The sequence below is a fragment of the Chiloscyllium plagiosum genome, chromosome 25, assembly GCF_004010195.1.
Source record: "Chiloscyllium plagiosum isolate BGI_BamShark_2017 chromosome 25, ASM401019v2, whole genome shotgun sequence".
Lineage (NCBI taxonomy): Eukaryota > Metazoa > Chordata > Chondrichthyes > Orectolobiformes > Hemiscylliidae > Chiloscyllium > Chiloscyllium plagiosum.
Window position 1 is genome coordinate 25,779,790 of NC_057734.1, and position 25,749 is coordinate 25,805,538.

The 25,749-nt window shown below is 37.9% G+C and overlaps 1 protein-coding gene across 6 annotated transcripts in view; it reads left to right on the top strand.

Annotated features, from left to right (window-relative positions):
• Positions 1-21,291, top strand: part of setd1ba (SET domain containing 1B, histone lysine methyltransferase a) — a 135,259-nt gene extending 113,968 nt beyond the window's left edge. For all 6 annotated transcript variants that reach the window (XM_043715747.1, XM_043715745.1, XM_043715748.1 and 3 more), the window contains 5 exons: positions 4,511-4,677; positions 9,903-10,040; positions 12,293-12,412; positions 17,175-17,312; positions 18,931-21,291. In XM_043715747.1, coding sequence (XP_043571682.1) covers positions 4,511-4,677; positions 9,903-10,040; positions 12,293-12,412; positions 17,175-17,312; positions 18,931-19,104 — 737 coding nt within the window. In that variant the 3' untranslated portion in view covers positions 19,105-21,291. The remainder of the gene's footprint in view (positions 1-4,510; positions 4,678-9,902; positions 10,041-12,292; positions 12,413-17,174; positions 17,313-18,930) is intronic.
• The last annotated feature ends 4,458 nt before the right edge of the window (positions 21,292-25,749 follow it).

The following is a 25,749-nucleotide window of genomic DNA, read 5'->3' on the forward strand; positions in this document are numbered from 1 at the left end:
GGCATTGAATAAATGGGAAAATTCAATTTGTGAATACAAAATTTGAAGTTAAAATGGAAACCAAGCCTCTTGTGGCTGATTGAAAAATGCATTTTCTAATGCGTTACCAGGTTATCTGTACCAAGATGATTCTACGTCACTCCCTAGTCTGTACTGAGTTGGTTGTTATATGATGACCACTCCAATTTACACTCAGTTTCTCTAAGCTAACAATGGAAATAATAAATCAGATAAACTTCACATTGGATGAGAAAACATAAGTTGAAGGGACGTATCAACCTGTTAAATATTGGTTATTCTGCAGACTTCACCATGTGTACAGCAGTAAATTATTTCTAAGATAAGTTTTTAATTTGAAATGCAATATTTATTTATTAACTCCATGAACACTGCCTGACTTCCTTTATCTTTGTTTTGATTTTTACTTCACGAATCTCCATTAATGTTCCCTTCCTGTTGCAATGTTACAAATAAACCATTGCAGGACAGAAACTGGCTATCATAAATATTGCTCAGTTTTAACATTGTTGAGTGTTACTGCAGCAGAATATTAAATTCTCTTTTTTTTTTGCAATGGCGGTGTATTTAAAGAGCTTTAAAACTACACCTAAGTAATTAATACAGCAGTCGCTACCCTGGTGGCTACCCTGAGTCAACTACACATGTATGACAGTGTATATCAATCTTGCAGAATTATGTTTACTAATTAAAAATATGGTTTTATTTATTTCAATGAAGTGAAAGCAGCATTTGTTTTACAATTTTAATTGGTGTAAATACATTTGGGTTACTTGCAAGCTCCTTATGCCTATCATCTGACATCACTCTGTTAACATTTCTTACTGCATCACAGTCTTGAGTTATGTCTGCCCAGTCAACATTTAACATTGAAATTGGCATTGTCAATGTTTAAAATGGCAAAAGGTTTTTCCAACTTAACTACTTTTAAATGTTGTACTTTGTCAGTGAATCAACAGAAAATGCTTCTTGAGCAATAAATGTCAATTTTTACCCCAGGAACTGAAATATCTATGTCCAAGCTAATGTTTTAAACAATGTAAAGTAAATCAAAAATGCACAGCTTTCCCAGCATGTTAACAAATGTTCCTTTTGTATCTTATAATATCTTTTCCAAAGGTTTTTACTTGAAGACCTCAATTGCATTCAAAGGCAATATTTCCATTCAGATAATCATGCAATGTGCAGGGTTATGAGGAAAAGGCAGTTGAATGACACCAAAAGATAATGTTCATTCGGAGAACTGGGGCGAACATGATGGACTGAAAGGCTTCCTTCTGTAGTGTAACATTTGTGTTTCTGCATCTAAATTATCAGCCTTGACTGGAAAATTTTATCTCAACAATTATTCCCCTCTGCATTCTGAGCATATTTATTTACTGTGTTTCCCAAAATGCAGTCTATGCATCTTCATGATTTGGAATTCACCTCTGGCCAAAAGTTTTGAAATTAATTTGAAATTAAACTGTCTTCATTATTATGAATGTAAAAGACCTAAAATCAGAGAAGATATCGACCTTTTTGGTCAGAAATGACTTTTTGTTTACAAAGTTACTATGTCTATCATTTAAACTTTCAATTTAGGAAAAGGTCTAAACCATTTTCAAAACTTAACAATTTTTTAAAAACTTGAAAATTATTACTTGTATAAGTTACAATTTGATTTTTGATGATTTTGTGGACTGTAGTAGTGCACCCAAGTTAAATTTGATGTCCCAGTCCATTATTTGCAATATATTAGTAAGTGCATTAAACCATTCTCATCAAGTATACATTGCTGACTAGCCATAGGTTTGGATAAAGTGATAACCACATGTATTCATTTTGGTAGAAAACATCATGCCCTTGCTTACATATTTATTAAATTAAGTACTTGAATTTTCATTTTATCATCTTACCAAATCATGAACCATTCTACAAAATACCAACGTAAGCCATACAAGTAAGTGTGTTGATGTCACATGCCCAAGATTTGTATTCATTTCTCATTGTTGCCTGATCAGGATTACAGTTAGCTACACTGGAATGCCCAATTGGGCTTGGCTAATGTATTGAATTATCTTGTCCTAAAATAAGAATTTAAAGGCAGAAACTAGTTGACAACAAGAAAAATGATGGAGGTGATGGGTGAGTGGTATGGTCTTTGAGGGCATATACCCAATGGCACAAAGCAGGCTGTAGGTGAATCGAGTCAAGACTGGTGGATGGAAGTACAGATGGGAATTAGGCCTTTATGTTGTGAAATGGATCAATAGTAGTTTGCTTCATAATCCTCTGGGCTGTTCTCCTCTCAAGCATTCACTATTGCACTTCTCTGCCTCTGCTATCCAGCAATTATTGCTAGACTCTGGATAACCCTGTACTTTGTTGTTTTTGTTTAGGCTGCAGCACTCTTATAACTTAGAATTCTAGAAGACGAAATTCAATCTCCAATTCCCATGGTCACGGGACCCCCTCTGTGCTCACATTCCCAATTCTCTCTGATCTTGGAAACTTCAGCAACATTTCAGAACTTTCCCCTGTTCTAGCAGCTGGGCCTCAAAATAATGCTACACTTGGAAAATCCATTCCACTGAAGCACCATCACCTCAATCCAATGCTTATATTGATAATTTGATGATAATAATTGCCATTACCCTGCTGTACTTTTAAAATCTTTGACTCTAGGCATTGCAGCATGTGAAATGCTACTGTTAATTCTCATCTTGCATGTTGTGCATGCTTTGTTTACTTCCTGTTTCATACTTTTATATAAACACTTGCATGCAAACTATCTACTCAAACCTATAAAATGCTGCAAACTCTTTGCTAAGCATATTTACATTCATAGTAGAAAAGCTTAATTTCACATTTTATTTGCAAACTGTAATCATTTCAGCATTATGGTTTGTAAATTAACCAAAATGCTTCATAATTTTAAAAAATTCCATTCCTACACATCGTACTGCTGCATTTTGGTTATATTAAGTAATGTTTAGGGAATGTATTAAGTCCGGAAATACAAACATACACATTATCTTCTCATCCTAATGTACTTTCAAAACTCTTGACTCTCAGCATTGCGACATGTGAAATGCTACTGTTAATTCTCGTCTTGCAAGTTGTGCATGCTTTGTTTATTCCCATCCTATTAAAATAAATTAGTTGAATTTTAGAATCAAACAGAAAACATCTGTATTATGTAGATGGTTGGAAAATGTGAATATTCCAGTTAGAGTGAGAGGCACAAATAAGAGACTGGAAAGAGAGAATAATAAAAGACAGAACAAAGATTCAGCCATCCGCTTCCAGGAACCAATCAGTAACCACTAAATTTAATTTATAAAGTTATCAACCAGTTTGCAAATTTAAGTTATAAATATTCTGTACAATAGATTTCCCATTTTTCTATCATTTATGTTTCTTTAGCAATGCATGTTTTTAGTCAAATATTGAATACCTAGGAGGACATGTAGGAATAATGTTGCTTATACTGGAGGTACTAAAACCTGGCAATAATTGGTGGATAGTGGGGGGCAGAGAGCTGCAGTAGTGAATGCCTTGAGAGAACAGTCCAGAAGAATAGGAAGCAAACTACAACTGATACACTTCCAATATTTTGGTGGTCCGAGAATAGTAAGATTTGACAGCAGTGATATTAAAATGGTGATGTAGGTCCAGGATTTGGGCACCAATGACACAGGATTGCAATGTTTACTGGTCTTAGGGTTGGAATATAGAGTTTGACTCACTGGTGGATTCCTGATAATTGCATTCACGAGTGTATTGGGAATACAGGGTTGGAAATAACATCAGCGCTTCCGAATAGCAGAAGAAGAAACATAAAAGGTCGATTACCACAGAATAATGGACTCCCATAGAACTTTACCCCCCAATGAGCTAATAAAAAAAAAGTACTAGCCCTAACTATTGCAAACATGGAATTTGGTTTATTCAGCAAATCCGTAACCTGACTACTTTTTTCCCCTAACATGACACAAATGATCCCAGTTAATATAAAGTAGCATGTCCTCTGAATCATAATGGTAGGAATATGGGAAATCTATCGTACAGAGTATTTATAACGTAAATTTCCAATATGCAGTAAAATGTTAAGTGTTTTGTAGCATTCCTATTAACTATGTTTTTAATTCAGCAAAAAATTACTTGTACCAATTTGTGCATTTTTTTACTTTGAGGGTAATTTTTATAATTTGTTTACCATCTATGAGGAAGGTGGAAGTGGAGACGATCAACTATTTCAGATGAAGATTGAAGAAACAAATTTGTAGGTCTGTGAAATTGATCAGAAGAATCGGCGCTGACTAGCATGCTGTACAGATAACCAGCATGGACTTGATGGGACAAATGGCTTTGAAATGACTCTGTGACTCTAACTTGTATCTCAAAGCCAGTTTGAGAAAAGCTCATTGCTTTAGTCTTTTGGTTATAAAGTTACCTGTTGCTTAATATGTCTGGAAACATTTCAGAATTTCTCCTTAACATTGTGCACATACTTATAGTTCCACTGTTAAGAAAAAGAAAAAAGAAGATGGAATAAGGGAGCATGTCACAGGCTGTGCCCGCAGTGAAGGCTACTACAAAATCAGTAACAAGGACAAAGCGAAATACCTCAACATCAGTGGCACGTTAGCTGATGAGCCACCAACTGACACACAAGTAAGATAACGAAGTAGAGAGAACATTTAAAATTGAGATTCCAATTACCTAATATTTGCCCAATTCCTTTCTCTAGACTCTACTATATTTAAAGTCCAAAATTAAATTCTGAAGCAACTTTAGAACTTAGGCAGCAATTTTTCTATATTTGCAGCATGATTATTGCTTAAAACAATTCCATTGATTTTGCTTTTCCTGCTGGGGATGGGTTCGTTCAAACTAAACTAAATTGTTGAGTGTATTTTTTGTAGTGTATGGAACTAAATGAATGTGTTGTCTTCCTCTGCTTTTAATTGTTTTAATAGGGCTGTGGGAGTTATTAATTTACACAGGTGAAAGGAGAAAGTTAAGTTTGCACTTTTTTTTAAAGCTAGAGGTGTGCAATGGTCATAAACATTGTTTCAGATGTTCAATTTCATACTTGCTGTTTACAATTCAGAGTTTAGTTTCAGTACTTTTTAACAGGTACTCACTGGTTTGTTGTAGAGCTAATTAGATCATTATGAAATATCTTTGTGTGAGTATTACAGTAGATTTACTAGTGTATGTGAATACCCTTTAGAGATTATCATGTCATCATGGCTTAAGCATGGTGTTCTGTTAATCAGTTGATAAGACCCAAGTTGAGTAAAATGTTGTGACAGTTTACAATTCTGCTATTTATTGCAAATAACATTTTATCTGAAGTAAATGAAAAAAGTTAGTGGCCCATATGATATGCATATTAATTGTTCCTTTGCAAAATTTACTAACAAGTAAAACTGTATTTGGTGGTTGCATGGAAAGTCAGTTGTGTATTATTGAGATGGTATATTGTTTTTCTTTAATTCATGCATGCAACGTGAGCAGGCATTCATTGCCCGTCCGTAATTGCTCTTCTGAAGGTTGTGATGAGCTGCCGCCTTGAACTAGTGCAGTCCATGTTCTGTATGTTGCCCCACAATACCCTTAGGGAGGGAATTCCAGGATTTTGACCCAGTGACATTAATGGAATGGGATTGATATATTTCCAAGTCAAGATGGTGAATGGCTGAGAAGGAATCTTGCAGGTGATGGTGTTCCTATGTATCTGCTGCCCTGTCCTTCTAGATGGAAGTAATTGTGATTTTGGAATGTGCTGTCTCAGGATCTTTTGTGAATTTCTGTAATACAACTTGTAGGTGGTACACACTGCTGCTGCTGCTGAGCATCTGTGATGGAGGGAATGGATATTTGTAGCAGATTGGATGCCAGTCAAGCAGATTGCTCTGTCCTGGATAGTATCAAGCTTCTTGAGTATTATTGCAGCCATCCAGGCAAGTGGGGAGTATTCCATCATACTCCTGACTTGTGCCTTTTAGATGGTGGACAGGCTTTGGGGGGGTCAGGAAGTGAGATACTCGCCACTGTATTCCTAGCCTCTGACCTGCTCTTGTAACCACTGTATTGATGTGGTGATTCCAGTTGAGTTTTTGATCAATGCTAACCTTGAGGATGTTTTTAGTGAGGAATTCAATGATGGCAACACTATTGACTGTCAAGGGAGGGTGGTTAGATGATCTTTTATTGGAAATGGTTATTGCGTGGTGCTAATGTTACTTGCTACTTGACAGGCCAAGCCCAGCTATTGTCTAGATCTTGTTGGATCTGAACCTGGACTGCTTCTGCATCTGAACATGGACTGTTTCAGTATCTGAGGAGTTGTGACGATGTGCTATGATTGATGAACATCCCCACTTTTGGCTGAAGATTGCTGCAAGTCTTTCAGCTTTATCTTTTGCACTGATGTTCTGGGCACTTCCATCACTGAGGATGGGGATATTTGTGCAGCCACCTCCTGCAGCAGGAGTTGCTCGACTCTCATTCAGACTGGATGTGGCAGGACTCCAGAGCTTCGATCTGATCTGTTGTTTGTGAGATCACTTAGCTCTGTCTGTCATTTGCTGCTCATGCTGTTTGTTGGCTTCACCAGGTTGACATCTCATTGGTAGGTATGCCTGGTATTGCTCCTGGCATACCTTCCTGCACTCTCCATTGAATCCCTGGCTTAATGGAAATAGTTGAGTGAGTGATATGTTGGGCCATGTGGTTGCAGATGGTACTGAAGTACAATTCTGCTATTGATATCCCACAGTGCCTCATGGATGCCCAGTCTTGAGTTGCGAGATCTTTTCAAAGTTCTATCAAAGATCTATTCTGTCCTATTTTGCACAGTGATAGTGCGACATTACACAATGAAGGGTATTCTCAGTGTGAAAGTGGGATTTCATCTCCACTAGGTCGTCACTTTTATCGATACTGTCATGGATAGATGTGGCTGGCAGATTGGAATAGATGAGGTGAAGTATGTTTTACCCTCTTGTTGGTTCCCAGACCACCTGCCGCAAACCAGTCTCCTAGCTATGTTGTTTAGGACCTGACCAGCTGACATTAAAACCCCCCACCCAGAGTACATTTTGTGCCCCTACCACCCTCGGTGTTTCCTCCAAGCATTGTTCAATTATTGACTCATAAGCTGAGAGAAGATGGTGTATAGTAATCTGCAGGGAATAGTTTTCACCTGAAGCCATGAAACCTCATGAGGTCTGGAGTCAATGTTGAGGACTTGCTCAGACCTTTGAGTGTAGGAGTTCAGATGTCGTGTTGAGTTTGTACAGGATTTTGGTGAGGCCTCTTCTGGAGTACTGTGTGCAGTTCTGGTCACCCTGTCATAGGAAGGATATTATTAAACTGGAGAGGGTTTAGAAAAGATTTATCTGGATGTTGCGGGAAATGGAGGGTTGAGTTATAAAAATAGGCTGGGTCTTTTTCACTGGAGCATTAGAGGTTATAGAATTATATAAAATCATTAGGAGCATAACAAACTCCCCTATGGTTGGGGAGGCTCAAAGCTACGGTATGTATTTTGAAGGTGAGAGGAGAAAGACTTAAAAAGGACATGAGGGGCAATTTGTTTACACCAAGAGTGGTTTGTGTGTGAACTGAACTGCCTGAGGAAGTGGTGGATGCAGGTGCAGTTACAATGTTTAAAAGACATTTGGATAAGTACTTGAATAAGAAAGGTTTGAAGGGATGTGGGACTAGTTTAGTTTGGGAACATAGTTGCTAATTAGACCAAAGGGTCTGTATCCATACTGTATGACTCCCAGCATAACTCCCTCCTGACTGTTTGTCACTGTGCCACCATTTTTGCTGGGTCTTTCCTGCCAGTGTGACAGGACATATCTAGGAATGGTCATGGTGGTGTCTGGGATGTAGTCATACTCTCAGAATTATATCTGACAGACAATGTCAGGTTGTTGCTTGAGACAGCTCTCCTAGTTTTGGCACAAGCCACCAGTAAGAAGGATTTTGTAGGGTCTACTGGGCTCTTTCTGTCATTGTCTCCACCGGTGCCTAGATCGACATGGTCTGTCCAGCTTTATTTCTTTGTTGACAATTTGTAGCGATTTATACAACTGGACGGCTTGGTAGGCCATTTCAGATGTTTGTTTGATCAAGCTACAATCAAGTACATTGCTGTGGGTCTGGAGTCGCATGTAGGCCAGACCAGGTAAAGACAGTAGATTTCCTTCCTTGAAAGACATTAGTGAGCTAGATGGCTGTTTTTCCCAACAGTGGTTTCATTGTCCTGAGTAGATTCTTAATTCCAGATATTTTTTATTGAATTCAAATTGCATCATCTGCTGTGGCGGGATTCGAACTCTGATGCCTGGAACATTAGCTGTCATTTCCTTCTGAATGAAGAATTGTGACCCCTAATAAAAATCAAAACCAGATCCCCTGAACATCCTGTCAAACAGTTGTGAGGATTATTTCTTATTTCAGTAATCAAATTTAGTTATGTTGTGGATATATGTATAGTATATAATTCTCTGTTGTTTCACCTGAGTAACACAATTCTCGTACCCTTCACATGGTTAGTAAGTTTGCGATGATGGTGGTACAGTTCACTGTGAAGAAGATTATCTAAGATTACAAAGGGATCTTGGATCAATTGGGCCAACGGGCTGAGAAGTGGCAGATGGAATTTACTTTGGATAAATGAGAGATGTTGCATTTTGGTAATTGAAAATTACCAAATTTGAAAATTGTGTCATCGGTAAACAGGGTAGTAAAGAAGGTATTTGACACGCTTGCCTTCATTGTTCGGATCATTGAGCATAGGAGTTGGGACATCTTGTTGCAGTTGTACGTTGGTGAGGCCACTTTAGGAGGACTGTGTACAGTTCTAGTCGTCCAGCTATAGGAAGGATATTATTAAACTGGAGAGGATTCAGTAAATGGTTTACCAGGATGTTACCAGGAATAGAGGGTTTGAGTTGTAGAGAGAGGCTGAACAGGCTGAGACTTTCTTCACTGGTGCATAGGAGGTGGAGGGACCATTTTATAGACATTTATAAAATCTCATGAGGGATATAGATAAGGTGAATAGCAAAGGCCTTTTTCCTAGGTAAGAGAGTTCAAAACTAGAGGGTGTATGTTTAAGGTGAGGAGAAAGATTCAAAAATAACCTGAGGGGCAACTTTTTCACACAGGGTGGTTTGTATGTGGAATGAACTGCTAGGGGAAGTGATAGATGCAGGTACAGTTACAATATTTAAAAGACGTGGACAGGTACCTGAATAGGAAGAGTCTAGAGGGATATGGGCCAAATGCAGGCAAATGGGACTAGTTTAGTTTGGGGCAACTTGGATGGCAGGGATGAAGTTGTACCAAAGGGTTTGTTTCTGTGCTGTATGACTCTATTTAATGTTGCCATTTCCATTTTTCCCTTTGCCAGTGATTCAGAGTTATTAGCACTGTTTCCATTTCTTGGCACTGTTCTGCGGCATTGGACTCTACTATAGGATATGTGTGAGGATCACAATGATTTCCATCCTGCTCTATGGAACATTGTTGAGTCCCCTAGACCATCAGTCAGGTAGGATCCAGAATTGACAGTGAGAGTCTGTTGAGCAGTAGAGGAGAGTGAGTTTGATGGATTCCATGATTTAAAAGTGGCACTGAATTTTGTTAGTGACCCTGAACATGGTACCTGTTGTGTTTTGGAGATGTTTATTTGTTCATTAGATTGCTATAAAGCTCAATATCACAAGGCAATTAAAGCCAATCCCGTGCATGTTAAACAACAACAAAAATAGTGCATTAGGCAAATAACTAATTATACAAATTCTTCATATTTTGTACAGGAATGAAGTATGTTTTTCAGGATCAATACCAATAACGTGTTTTCCTTCAAACAGGGAATGAGTATTCCAGCACAACCACATGCTTCCAGTCGAGCTGGGTCAGAAAGGCGGTCAGAGCAGCGCAGACTCCTGTCGTCCTTCATGGGTGGCTTACCTGCAGATAGTGATCTCCTTAAATTTAATCAACTGAAGGTTTGTGATCTCCATTCCATTCATTTTAGTGGTACTTTCTAAAGCTTTTCCCAGAACAGATGTGTTCATTCTCATTAAACTAAACCATCTGAAAATTGAATGCCCTCTTTGCATGGGTGAGCATAATACAATGGGGAGTTATACTTTTTTGTTAAACCACTGATTTTCTCAGTATTACCCCAATCTTTCTCAGTTGTGTTTTTTAAACGTTTAAGCTTCTTGAATGTTTTGCAGAAAATTGTCAGTAAAGCATTTTATATTTTTATTTCCTTCATTCTTTGTTTTTCCGAAAATTACTCCATTATTCTTGTTAGTGTCTGGTTTCATAGGTACTGGATTCTCCCTGGTATCTTCCCCAAATGCCCTTTATAGATAAGGACAATGAGTGTAAATGGGTTATATAAGTGCTGAGCTTGATTCCTGTGCAATTATCAAAGCCTAAACAGAGAAAGCTGCTTCCAGCTCGCTTTCTTCCTCTGCCGTTGCTCAGATTGGCTAACCCAGCACAAATTGAGCAACAAATCTACAGGCCACCTACGTTGTGACTTAGCTTTCCAATATTTATCCAGCGGAGTCAGAGCAACTACTTTTGATTTATCCTTATCCGAGCCTGGTTGGAAACAAAATCTGGATTTGTATAGTCTTAAGAGGAAAACAAATTTGTAGATCTATTTTGTGGTTTTCATATTCATTCATGAGATTTATAGTACTTACAGTGGTGGACTTTACACTATTATTAACCCAGTCTGTATTAGAGTAAGTAAAGGGCAGAGAGGCACAAAGGTCTCTAAAGTTTGTTCAGGAGAATTATCTATATACGCTGCAGTCTGTTTCCAATCCAACAAGGAAGAAGACATTGCAGGAATGGATAGAGAGAATCTGTTCCTTTTGACAGGAGGATACAGAACTAGAACGCTGACAAAATTATGTGATTGAAGAAAGAAGCAAAGCAACATGAGGAATGCATTAATACACTTCAACTAGTTCGGATTTGGAATTCACTGTATGTGTGTGTGTGTGGTGGATGCAGATTCAATCAAAGCCTTTAAAAGAGAATTCAATAATTGTCTGAAAAGAAAAAAAAATTGCTGAGTTGTGGGGAAATGGTGAGGTAGGAGGACTAAGTGATTTGCTCTTGCAGAGAGCTGGTATGGACACGGTGGGCTGAATTGCCCATGATGTAACTGTTCGGTAGGCATTACCACAAGATCAGCATGTATTGCTGTCGTGGAAATTAAATCGACTTGACTCAACTGTTAGCAAGAGCAAAGAAAGGAGCTTTATTTAAAATTCTGCAGAATTTGACCAAATACATTCAGCTAGATGCCTCAATGTAAGGGGTACCTGAGCATAGTTCAGATACTCGCCTTATACTGATACTTATCATGCTCTCAAGGGCAAAGACTGGGAAAACTCAAGTTGTTATTCGCTCATCCAATGATCTTGGACATAACAGTTCTTCAGCTTTCGCTGAGTTCGACTGTCACAAGGTCGAGTTGAATGTTTCCAAAATTTAAAGAGACAAGCTGGCTGCAAACCTCAAAGTATTGTTTACAAAGCTCAGCACAGCATTACATTTCAGAAAAGCATTCTCTTTCAAATTTCACAGTAAATGTAAAATTTGTTAATTTTCCATTACAATTACCTATCCATAAATTCCCTTATCTGAGTATAAAGTTAAAAATCACACAACACCAGGTTATAGTCCAACAGGTTTAATTGGAAGCACACTAGCTTTCAGTGCTTCCGAATTAAACCTGTTGGGCTATAACCTGGTGTTGTGTAATTTTTAACTTTGTACACCCCAGTCCAACACCGGCATCTCCAAATCATGACTCTTACCTGAGTAGTTTGCTAGAGCATTTTCAGTGGTAAGTTAGCAATCAGTCACACTGCTGAGAGTCTGGAGTAACATAAAGGTCAAATCAGCTAAGGGTGACTGACTCCGTCTGTAAAGCGTATTAATGAACTAATTGAGTTTTATGACAATCCAGTCATTGTTATTGATATTTGCTTTCATTCCAAATTTATTTATTAACTGAATTTAAATTCCACAACTCATAATGGCTATGTTCCATTCTCTACCAAATTGTGTACAATTTTGAAATAAGATCAAAATTGGATTATAAAATGGATCATAAAGAATACTTGGTTTTATGCATGACCATGATGTACTCACTGATGCTTACAAAAGGCATTTCTCTTTTGAAGGAGATTAGAAAACTGTTTTAATTGAACTTTGTCACTAACAGTTCCGTAGGAAGAAGTTGAGATTTGCGAAGAGTCATATCCATGAATGGGGGCTTTTTGCCATGGAACCTATTGCAGCAGATGAAATGGTCATTGAATATGTTGGACAAAACATCAGACAGGTAAGAACTAGTTTGTTTCTCACTGTGTATTTATCCCTTTAGGTATGCAAAAATGTTATGATATTTATATTGTCCCTCTGTAACTTGTGACGCCAAAATTTACTTCTGACTGTGCTTGACACTTAACAGCATTGGCATAAATATATATCCAAAGTTGCTTTAGAGAGTATTATCAAACAAAATTTGACATATAAGTTATATAAGGAGATGTTAAAGCCTTGATAAAAGATGTACTTTATAGAGAAGAGAGATACAGAGGCATAGATTTCAGGAGGAATTAAAGAGCTTAGTTGGTGCGATGGGTGGAGCAATTAAAATTGGGATATATAAGACTAGAATTGGAGAAGCATAGATGTTGGAGGGTTGCAGGGCTTGAAGGGTATATGGAGGGACTTGCTAACAAGGATGCAAATTTTAAAATGGACATGTTGCTAGACCAGGTGCTAATGTACATCAGTAAGCAAAGGAATAATGGATGAACAACGTGGTGCAAGTTAGGATATGGGTAGCAAAGTTTTGGTTGACTTAAGGTGTATGTCAGGTGGAAGATGGGTGACCAGACAGGAAAATACAAGAATCTCGGAGTCCCTCTCCCACTACAACTCCCAGGTCATTGACTCTATGCTACTTTCTCCCCACCCCCACCCTCCTCTAGCTTATCTCTCCACTCTTCAGGCTCACTGCCTTTACTCCTGATGAAGGGCTTTTGCCCGAAACGTCGATTTCGAAGCTCCTTGGATGCTGCCTGAACTGCTGTGCTCTTCCAGCACCACTAATCCGGAAAATATTGTAATCAAGTCTAGATATAACAAAGGCATGGATGAGCTCAGATCAGTAGATCACTGAACTGGAAGCAGAGATATTATAGAGATGAAAGTGTGCAGTGTTGGTGGTGGAGTTGATTTTTTGCCAGAAACTCAGCTCAGTCAGGTAGAAAACAGCAGTGGTTGTGAACTCTGATAATATGCCTGCTATCAGACTCAAAGACACATTAGTCCCAGAAATAACTGTGCTGCTCATAAAGCTGTTCCTGTACAGCTACAACACTGGCATCTACCCAACAATGTATGTGCTGTCCACAAAAAGTACAAATGCAATTAGGGGACCAATTATTGCTCCATTAGTCTACTTTTAAACATCAGCAAAGTGACAAAAGGTGCCATTTACTATGACATAGCACTTTATTCAGCAATAATCTGTTCATTGATAGTCTGGGTTCCTCCAGGACCGCTCTACTTCAAACTTCATTAGTCTTTGTTCAGATAATAGAAGAACTGAGTTCAAGCGGTGAGGTGAAGGTGACTGCCCTTGATATCAAGGAAGCATTTGACCAATGTGGTATCAAGCAAAAGTGTCCTAAATCCAATCACCCATGGTTGTTTTACCAATGACCTTCCCACCATCGTAAGGCCAGAGGTAGGAATGTTGATGCTTGGACAGTCATTCACAACTCCATTAAATAAGAGTTTGCATACATTCAGGCTTCAGTTGACAAGTTGCAAGCAACATTGTACCTTACAAGTGCTAGACAATGATCGTCTTCAACCAGAGCAAATCTAACCAATCTCCCTTTGATGTTCAATGGCATTATCATTGCTGAATCCCATTTTGAGATTACCATTGATCAGAAACTTAATTTAATGCACCAAAATAAATACAATAGGAGGTCAGAGGTTGTGGACTCTGCAGAAGTAGTGTGCCTCAAACTCAAACATCTACCAGGTACAAGTCAGGAATGTGATGGTTACTGCAAAGTTTTCTGGACGTATGTAGCTCCAATAACACTCAAGAAGCTCTACACTATCTAAGACAATTCAATCTGCTTGGTTAGCACCATTTAGACCACTTTAAACAGTCACTCCCTCCATAACTTGGTATACTGTTACAAGATGCACTGATGCAATTTGCAAAGTTCTGTCAACAGCATCTTCCAAAGCTGTGACATCTACCATCTAGGTGGACAAGGGCACCAGGCATGTGGGATCATCATAATTAGTAAGTTTATCTCAAAGCCACGCAACATCCTGACTTGAAGTTATATTGCTGTTTCTTCACTGTTACTTGGTCAAAATCCTGTGGTTCCACCTTTAACAGCACTGTGGGTATACCTACACTACATGGACGATTGTGGTACAAGAATGCAACTCATCACCACCATCTCAAAGGCAGTCAGAAATGGGCAACAAATGCTGACCGATCCAGAAACTCTTTTATTCCATAAAAGAAAACTTTGAGAAAAGTTGTAAATGGTCTGTTTGAGGTGCAGAAAGTGGCGAGAGTGCAGGATAGCATTAGTTCTTAAAGCAAAGTCTTTCAAGCATGCACATAAGTCTTGATTTTAATTTGGAGGAGATTTCTGCTCATACAACACTTTGCATTATATTTTATGTTTGTTTGAAAAATCTGAGGTAAAGGATCAAGAGGGTTGATAGTGAGGTTGGGGTAAATGTTGTCTGCATACCTGTGGAACCTGACATGTTTCCAGCTGGGATTTGAGTGGTGCTGGAAAAGCACAGCAGGTCAGGCAACATTTGAGGAGCAGGAAAATCAGCGTTTTGGGCAAAAGCCCAAATGTCGAGTTTTCCTGCTTCTTGGATGCTGCCTGACCTGCTGTGCTTTTCCAGCACCACTCTAATCTTGACTCTAAACATTAGCATCTGCAGTACCCACTTCTGCCATGTTTTCAGATGAGGTCAGCAAGGCTTCACGTAGGTAAGAAATTGGAGAGAGCTGAGGATAGACACCTGGGAATTCCAAAAGTAGTAGAAAGAGAGAACTGCAGGTAGTTCTCTGGCCACCACTGAATTGATAGAAATAAAAAGTGAAAATGGAAGAACCACCCAGATGGGTGTTGGTGGAGAGGTATTGGTAAAGGATACTGTGTTCAACTGTGTCAAAAACTGCAGCCAGGCCAAGAAAGATGAAATGGGCTAGTCTACCATTGTCACAATTACTTAGAATGTCATTTCTGATTTTAATAAGGGCTTGGTCAAAATCCTGTGGTTCCACCTTTAACAGCACTGTGGGTATACCTACACTACATGGACGATTGTGGTACAAGAATGCAACTCATCACCACCATCTCAAAGGCAGTCAGAAATGGGCAACAAATGCTGACCGATCCAGAAACTCTTTTATTCCATAAAAGAAAACTTTGAGAAAAGTTGTAAATGGTCTGTTTGAGGTGCAGAAAGTGGCGAGAGTGCAGGATAGCATTAGTTCTTAAAGCAAAGTCTTTCAAGCTGTGGCAAGGATAGAACCTCAATTAAGCGACTCAGAATATTCATTTTCTTCAGTACCTTAGATGCACCGTATCCAGTCCTCGTGCCTCAACAACTTTTAAGGATAGACGGCTTATCTAAGACATATCTATTTTAAATCCTTCTAGTGTATCCATTGCTGTTGCCTGAGTAGCATCATCTTCCTTGGTAGAGACAAATGTAAAATATTCACTTAAAACCAAACCTAATCCCCCTGCTTCAATTGTGCCAGTCCCCTTTTTGGTGTCTTCCAAGAGTATTCCTCTTGAATGCCCTTTTACAATTTATAAGCCTTAAGATGGCTTTGGGATTCCCCTTTTTTAAGCTGCTGTCATTATTTTTTTCATATTGTCTGTTTGCTTCTCTTATTTGCTTTTCACTTCTCTGAACATTTATATGCTTAATTTGTTGCAATCAAATTATCCAGATGACACCTATTATTAACTAATAATCTTGCTGTTGCTCATAACTTACCAAAAATAATAAATCTTACTAACAAATTCAACAAGTACTTAATACACCTTACTCATAGTAATAATCCTTACTTTAAAGAAGGATTTAGATCCATTTGCTGCTCACTCGTTATTTGCTAATACTTAATATTTTTAATGTTTAAACTCAGTCTCTAAGCAACAATACTCACCAGCCATTTACCCATCTGTTCTCCTGTGAAATCACACCTTGATTTTTCTTTCTGACGTGGGTTCTTTCTAAATTTAAAAATGCATTTTATTATAATGATGTGGATCTTGACAACGAAAGGAAATGATGCACCAAACATTTCAGATAAACAATAATTTTGATGATGTGTAAATTTAAGAAAATATTGCATGCTATGGTTTAGATAAGGAATCTGCCTAATTTTTAGTTTATGCAGTGTTATTTGAAGCAAAAACATCACTCACTAAAATTGATGGTACTCTAACTGAAAATATCTATGTACAGCAGTTTTTCAATTTTTTCTCATTGCTGAGTGCTATGCTTTGATACTGCAGGCGAGAGGTAAACTGAGGATTGAACTTGTGGAATCTTTGTTCCTTCATTGACGTTAAGAATGGGGAGCATAACCGGGCATCCTTTGGTGGTGATACTGAACTGCCTGATGATGCTGTCAATTTATTTATTTGCTAAGTATTAGCTGTCCACAGGAATCCAATCAGGAGAATTGAATGCCACTCTATAACTGACGCAGAAAACTAACCGCTTAACGTTGTTAAGATCTTCCACACAATTTTTTGTAATGGTTTAAATGAATTTCATTAAATTAATGATTTGGGGTAATTACACCCCAGCAGATAATTGTATATCTGATTTGACCCACAGTACTCCGAATTGGAGAACCAGATGTCTCATTTCAATTAACCAATTATTCCTATGATGGATCTTTATAATTCTTTACAATGCAATGTCCCACACATTATTTAGAAAATTTGTCTATTATTCACTTGTCAAACATGGAATGAAAATTCCTTTAATCCAAGTCTGATTTTATTTCTCTTCAGGTTATTGCAGACATGCGAGAAAAACGATATGAAGATGAGGGGATTGGAAGTAGCTACATGTTCAGGGTTGACCATGATTCCATTATTGATGCCACAAAGTGTGGCAATTTTGCCAGATTTATCAACCATAGCTGCAATGTAAGTACATGTGTTTGTTAGATGTGTTCAACTTTTAACATGTAAGTGAAGCTAGTATTATTTTGACTTCAACATTTAGAAAGATAGAAATGTAGGAATGGATAGGCCATTTGGCCACATTGGGCCTGTTCATTTTTCAGCTAGATTAATGCTAATTTGGTTTAGTCTGAGCTCCATTTTCCCATGTGCACCCATTATCCTTGACTACCCTGGTATATCAAAAATCTAACTAACTTAGCCTCCACTGCCTTGTATGGGAGGGATTTCTATACACGATTGACCTCATGAGAGAAAAGATTCTCCTCTTCTTTGCCTTTAAATGGGCTGACCTCTTAATTTTAAACTATGTCCACTGGTCTTAGCCTCCCCAACAAAAACTCTTCATGGTATCCACCCTATCTAGTTCCTTCAAGATCTTATGTTTTCCCAAGATCTCCTCTCATTCTTCTAAACTCCGGTGAATGTAGGCCTAATTTGCTTGTTCTTTCTTCCTAAAATAAACCCTTTCTTCCAGGAGTGAGTAAAGTGAATGTTCTCTGAATTGAGTCGAAAGTAAATATGTCTCTTTTTCAAATAAGGACACCCAGACTGTACATACTACTCTGTATGTGGTCTTGCCAATGTCTCTACAGCTAAAGTAAAACTTCCCTAGCATTCCATTCCCCTTATAATAAATGAGAACATTCCATTCAAATTTCTATTTACTTCCTGCATACTAACCTTTTGATTCACATACCAGGAATTCTAGATTTCTCTGTACAGCTGAGCCATGCAATCTATCTCATTTAAATAGTATATTGCTCTTCTATTCCCCCAATAAAATAACAAATTCACGTTTACCCATGATATAATCTATCTCACTTAACCTGTCTATATCTCTTTGTAAACTCTTTACCTCTTCTTGACAATTTACTTTCTACCCTATCTTGATGTCAGTTTTAACTGATATACAATCAATTCCTTCACACGAATTTAGATATATAGTATATAATCTAGAAGCTGTATCAAACATTCAGTTATTGGATAATAGTAAACCCTGACAAACCTGGAAAAATAAAGTCCTAGAAATACTGACTAGGCTTTGGTTTGGTGACTTTATAATGGTGGTTATCACATACTGAATTTTTTGAGGCATTAATAGATTGGCACATTGCATTTGTTGCTAATGTTGGAGCAACACAAGTAGTTACATTTCTCAAAAGTCACCTACAATATTCTACAGAAATACAATTCACAGGTCTAATGTGCCTAATTGTAACTTGCCTTCTGAGAAACAAGAACATTATATTTACTTGAGTTGCCATACAACAAAATTACCCCTTAAAGTCTGAGTTCAGGTTTAAATTTTAATTGAGCCAGAGGCTTGTACCACACATCAGGAATGAACTAAAATTATTCTTACACTTGAATGTTTAACAGGGCAATGATTTTTGTGAATGTTTGATGTGTTGTCTTCATTTTGGTAGAATAGTGTTGGGAGTCCTTTTAAAGAAATACACCTACTAAAACTAGAAATATCTTAAATCTACATTCTTGGCATAGAAAGAAATCGTTGAATCTTGATCACAAAGCTATAGTGTTCTTTCTAACTGTGAATTTCTTTTCTCTTAAAAAACAGCCTAATTGCTACGCTAAAGTTATCACGGTGGAGTCACAAAAGAAGATAGTGATTTACTCCAAACAGCAAATAAATGTGAATGAGGAGATTACATATGACTACAAATTCCCCATTGAAGATGTGAAAATTCCATGTCTGTGTGGTGCAGAACACTGTAGAGGAACCCTTAATTAAAAGGGTCTGGTCTAAGGTGCTCCATTTGAGAGCAGTAACCTAGATGTGGTTGCACTTGCCAAACCAACAATTCGCACTTCTGCTGAACCTAAAGCTAAAATGCACATAAGTGTTGGGACTGCATTTAGGATTCAGGTGCTCTTCCTCTGGAAAGAAAGGTGTTTACCACTTTATGTCACAGTAAACTAGTACAGTACTAGTTTTTCCTCCCAGGTTCCATACAGTGGAGCAGGGTCCCCACTCTTCTTTCTGCCTAAGTGAATGCTGCTATCTTTTCTTTTGAGTTCTTTTATACATTAAGGAAAGAGAAAATGCGAAGAAATGATCATTTAATACTTGATAAGGTTTATGGTCAGAATATATTTCTACGCAAGTAAATAAAGTAGTTGATGGGAATTTATGGCCTCAGCATTAGCATCTTGTATATCTAGTCTAAGTTTGGTGCTTTTTTAATGCTTTATTTCCCTCATTTTCTTTTACATATTTTAATTGTAACAAGTTTTTGCAAATTGTAGATATGCTGGCTTAGCAAATTTTTATTTTTGTGCTAATGCACTAGGGTTTGGCCGATGGAGGCTTTGTGCACTATTCGCTTACAGACTTGCACGTGACTATTGGTAATCACCTTCTCTGTATAAAGTTCCAGGGTTTTTTTGTGCTCTAGTGGTTATCCATAGCCAGGAGAGCTCTCTTCCTGTTGTTTATATTGTACAAAATAATTTCTAGCTACAGGAAAAAAAAAACAAAAAAAAACTTTCTAACCTCTGACAGAATTTTCACAACAAATTTCATTTATAATTTTTGTGAAGTTTTCAGGGATCATTTCAAACATGTAAACATTTAAAAAAAAAAGGTTTTTTGAGCTCAATTTTCATTGTGTACATAGCGCACCCGGGTTTCTCCTCTCCGAACATTGTTTCTTGTAGAAACATATCCTTTCAAATAAAAAGAATTTTGCTGGTTCCTTTGTACTTCAAAAGCTTGTAAATAATTTATTAAGAAAGTGAATATTGTAATTTGGGTTGTTGAAATACAACTCTGACTAGAGGAGGCAAATTAAAAAAAATGTTTAACAATGAGCTGGTAGCAATTTTTCAGCTTGTGTCAAGCTTTGTATCATGTAAATTCTGTACAAATATTACCTCTATCAATTACTTAGATTTATTGGAAGCATTAAGGAATACAGTAAAAATGTTAAAAAGTCAGACTTTTTCATCTCTGATACCTACTGTGCAAATTGTATTTATTTGGAGGAAGAAAGGAGTGTACAGAAATTAGAAAAAATGGCATCCCTTGTATGTGTGTTAGCCAAGCATAAACTGGATATCAAAGTTTTTTTTTCCCTCCTTAATATCCACTGTAATATTTTTTCTCAAAAACACTGTAAGGGACACTCGGTACCTAATAAAGGGTTATTATTTTAAAACTAGCTCATTTGCTTGTTTTTTTCCTAATGTTGTACAGATGCTGTTATTTTAACCCTTTCACTCATAGATACCAGTTTACTAGATTTTATTCTATTGTTTCCTGGGCTATATATTCTCATAAACCAACCTATGTACAGTAACTCTCTGATCACTGTATTTAATCAAACTGGCACAAATAAGTTATAATTTCTCATTGAAATCATTACTCAAAAATATATTTATTCATAAACCTATGATGTTTCTGTAGATTTTGTCACTTTTAACAGTCTTTTAACACTTGACCGAACTCAGTTCCTTCATCACTTTGAGAACAAGCTATCTGAATTTTGGTTGTAACTAGGAAGAGGTGTGTGAAAGGGTTAAACCTGAAAGTGTTTGGATGTCTTTTTCTCTGTGGAAAGCAGGGTGTGGGGGGACCCAGTGAATTTCAGAGGGGTCTAGGTGTGTTAAGGTTTGAAAGAACAATAAATACACCTGTTAGCTCTAGGGTTTTGTTTTATTACAGTTTCTGCTTTGGTGTTGTAGGGATTACTTTTGTGCTTGCAAATTTCCAGATGGAATCAAATGAATTTAAAGAGTGTTTTGTTTTGTGCATTTAGAAACTGTGCTAAGTGTCTCATTTTGATGAAAGTGAAACTGTTCTGTGGTTGTGTTTTACTTGTAAATATCTCTTCATATTTTTGTGAATTCATTACTATGTAACAATGTATGATAGTACCTTTTATAAAGCAATCCATAAATATACTGACCTTTTCTTACAGATAAACTGAATGTTGTCATTTATTCTGGAAACGTTATTTTCTATACAGTTACCAGATTAAACACTTAAACTGGTTTACTGTTTCTAACATATAACAAAAAATGAACCTTGTTGGTTTTTTTCTAGCTGTAGCAAAGACAGTTTGCAAATCCAAATGGCTGAAGATGTATTAACATTCATTAATTAAAATTCAGGGAACCATTTTCACCTTTGAGATCTCAGAATGGAATCCATGTAATGACGTAATTTCCAGAAAAAATTATTATTTTGATGCTTTTAAAACAACATCACATACTGCAGGTATTGACAGAAACATTTGACCATTTCAGAACTATAAAGCTTGAAATTAAAATGGAAATAATTTATAAATTGATCCTACAAGGCAAGACTGTTCAAATTTCACTATTGGACGTAAAGCACTGAATTCCAACTCAATGTTATCCCCTATGCTGCTTAATCTTCTTCTCTCCATTCTACATGCTCTGTTGGGAGACTTTTAAATTTACTTTTTTGCTTGGCTAACATCGGAGAAATATTTCTTTTTCTTTCTAATGTTATTGGAATTCAAATAGAATTTGTTTTGAAAATGAATCTCTTTTCAATCAATGCTGTTATTGCATCTTTAGTTTTGATTTGGAGTCTTCATGATAAGTGTAGATGTTAATTTTCATAACCTCTGGATTTTCAATAATTGTCTCTCAGCCTATGAATTGCTATATTGTGCAGATAACAAATGTGGGCATAGCAAGCTCCCATGACCAACAATGATTTAAATGACCAGATCTTTTGTGTTTTTGGTGGAGTTGATTGATGGGTACGTGTTGGCCAGAACACTAGGAGATCATCCTCCCATTTGAATAGTGCCAAAGAATCCTATTCACGTGAATATAAAACGTCTCACATTTTATTTGAGACAGCACCTCAGCTTAAATTTAACACTTGTCTCCTTCCATGAATGTGCAATTTTCAAACTCAACATTCAGTATTTTTTAAGACTGAGTGCATGCAGTTGCTGGGTAAGAGAGTCTAATTTTTTAATTCTGTAAAATCTGATTTATAGTTTGTGGTTGGCATTCAATTGTAATCTACAGTATAAATTCTATTGTTGCAAGCCATAAACAAGGATTTTAACAAGGCTTTCAGAGAAAAAGCAACTGAATTAACTCAGCTGAAACTGGATCCCTGTTAAATGGGTCTGAGACCCTTTGTCTTAGATTCATAAATAACCTAGCCAAGTTAGTGTGACTTAGCATAGAGTGCCAGAATTAAGTGATTAAGGGAGTTGACAGTAGGAAAGGAGGGAGGTGTTCAATTGCTTTTTTTCCTAGTCTTTTTCAACCTCAGAAATTGATTGTTACTCTACTAAAGGAGAAGTTGATTAAATGGTGAGTATCTAGTGACAAAAGTTTATTTTATCACTAAGATTCAACATAGTATCACAATTCTGATAAAATTAATAAAATGTATTTAAAAAATGAGTAAATATAAAATAATAAATTAGTTCCCAAGACCACATTTAAGGATGGCAGACCAAGTGTGTGTCATAGTTGCAGCATCTGGAAAACTCCCTGGATGCCAGTGAGTTTTGAGAAGATTTGTAGCTCAGGTTGAGGTTCTGAATGTAGGTTTGCTCACTGAGCTGGAAGATGATCTTCCAGCTCAGCAAGCAAACCTACATCCAGTTTGGTAGTTTGATCCACAGCAAACACGCCTGTGGCAAATATTTGAAATTCGAGCAGTTCCGCCTTTTTGACCTGGAGGATGAATTACAAGAAATGGTGACTTATAAGGAAGAGGAACAGTTATCTGGATTCTCTGTTCAAGTGGGCAGTAACATCTCCTTGGGTTGAGTTGCCTGATTTGGTCAGTGTTCAAAGTTCAATGGAGTGTCAGTGTGTGTCTCATTCACAGTGACACAAAATGCTAGAGCCTTAGCCTTTGCAATTGTGTGACAGGATTGAGGTTCTTGCAGTTAACCTGGATGAGAGCGAGGGCTGCAGAATAAATGATCACAGCACTATGATACAGGATGCCATTCAAGACTTGGGAGTAACCTCGTGATCGTAGGAGGCAGTGTGGCGAGGGAAATTGCAAAGAATGTTGTCAGCAAAGTGTGAGAGTTAAGGTGGCTGTGTTACATGTCTGGTGATGGAGGCATCTGCTCAGGGCTGGAAAGGAACTTGCCTTGGGTGTGGGGATATCTAGAAGAAAGTGAAGACTGCAGATGCTGGAAAGTCAGAGTTGAAAAGAGTGGCACTGGAAAATAACAGCAGGTCAGGCATAAGCCCTTCGTCAGGAATGCGGAAGGGGAAGGGGGGGATGAAAGATAAGTAGGAGGGTGGGGCTGGGGAGATGAACTGTGAGCACAAAGGAATAAGTAATAACCAGTAGCTTTTTGGTTAGCAAGTTTTGAGAAGATTTTTACCTCTGGTTGAACTACATCCACAATCCAATAGCTATTCCAGGGACATTACCGCAGAAGACATGAATTGGAACTTGGATCTTGAAGGGTACAGGACATTTTGGGAATGACAGGAAAGCGGGAGAAGGTTGAGGGGTATGGTATTATCTCAACATAGTGTGATAACCTAATTTCAGGAAGCCAAATGTGGAAACAGTTCAGGTAAAATGGATGAATGCAAAAATTCTTGCAGCTGTACAGACCTTTACAGAGGAACTGTGATTATCTGAACAACATGGGTGAGGAGTATTTTGTTCAGATGATCGAATATTCGGATAATTGAATATTTAGATTATACAGTTTAGCCAAGTATCTGGACCTTACGATCTTATTCGGATAATCAAAAATTTGGATAATCTATGTTCGGATAGTCGAGGTTCCTCTGTGGTTAGGCAACATTTGGAATACTGGGTACCGTTCTGGTTGTAAAAATGTTTAGCAGGATGGTGCCTGGTTTGAAAGCTATTAGCTATGAGGTGAAATTGGACAAACTCAGTTTGTTTTTCACTTGAATACCAGAGTCTGATGTTGTGATATAAGTTTACAAAATTATGAGGCATGGATAGAATGGATGGTAGGAGTCTTTTTCCCAGGATAGAAAAGTGTCATTAAGTAGGGGTCATAGGCTTTAGATAAAGGGTAGGAGGGAGAGTTTAATGGAAATGTGAGAGGCAAGTTTTATTTTCACATAGAAATGTACAGCACGGAAACAGACCCTTTGGTCCAACTTGTCCATGCCAATCAGATATCCCAACCCAATCTAGCCCCACCTGCCAGCACCCGGCCCATATCCCTCCAAACCCTTCCTATTCATACACCCATCCAAATGCCTCTTAAATGTTGCCCTCCACACTCTACTCCCACACACATATTCGTACTCTTACACAGACCCTCTCTCACGTACAAACTGTCACATGCACACTCACATATACACTCACACTCTCTCAAACACTCACTCTCTCACCCACCCCTCCACACACACACACTAGGACAAATTATTTCATTCAAGACTCTTTTCTGTCAAAAATAAAATCGGACCTCAGCTTTAAACATAGATTCAAAGTGGGACCTCAAGTATCATCTCTTGTATATTTGTCCCTGGATGATTAAAGATTTTATCAAAGATTTGAAAGGAATCTGGATTTTGCATTTTAATCAGCAGTCTACCTCCTAACCGATTAAAGGATTCAATAAGGGCTACTGGTTTTAAAGTTGTTAACTTTTTGCTTATAAATACTGTGTCTTATACCTCTCTCTCATACCACACCCGAGGAAGGAGCTCAGCTCTGAAGCCTTGCAACTTCAAATAAACCTATTCGATTATAATCTGATGTCATTTGACTTCGAATCATATAGATGTACAGCACGGAAACAAACTCTGCAGTCCAACTTGTCCATGCCGATCAGACATCCTAACCTAATCTAGTTCCATTTGCCAGCATTTGGCCCATATCCCACCAACCAACCCCACTGCCCCATGGCCCAACATTTCAACTCCCCCACCCATTCTGCCAAGGACATGCAGGTCCTAGGCCTCCTCCACCGCCACTTCCTCACCATCTGACGCCTGGAGGAAGGACGCCTCATAGAACATAGAAGAATACAGCGCAGTACAGGCCCTTCGGCCCTCGATATTGCGTCGATCCAAGCCCACCTAACCTACACTAGCCCACTATCCTCCATATGCCTATCCAATGCCCGCTTAAATACCCATAATGAGGGAGAGTCCACCACTGCTACTGGCAGGGCATTCCATGAACTCACGACTCGCTGAGTAAAGAACCTACCCCTAACATCTGTCCTATACCTACGCCCCCTTAATTTCGCTTCAGAACACTTCAACCCCAGGGCATCAATATGGACTTTGCCAGTTTCCTCTTCCCCTCCCCCACCTTACCCTAGTTCCAAATTTCTAGCTCAGCACCATCCCCATGACCTGTTCTCCCTGACAATCTCCCTTCCCACCTATCCGCTCCACCCTCCCCTCTGACCTATCA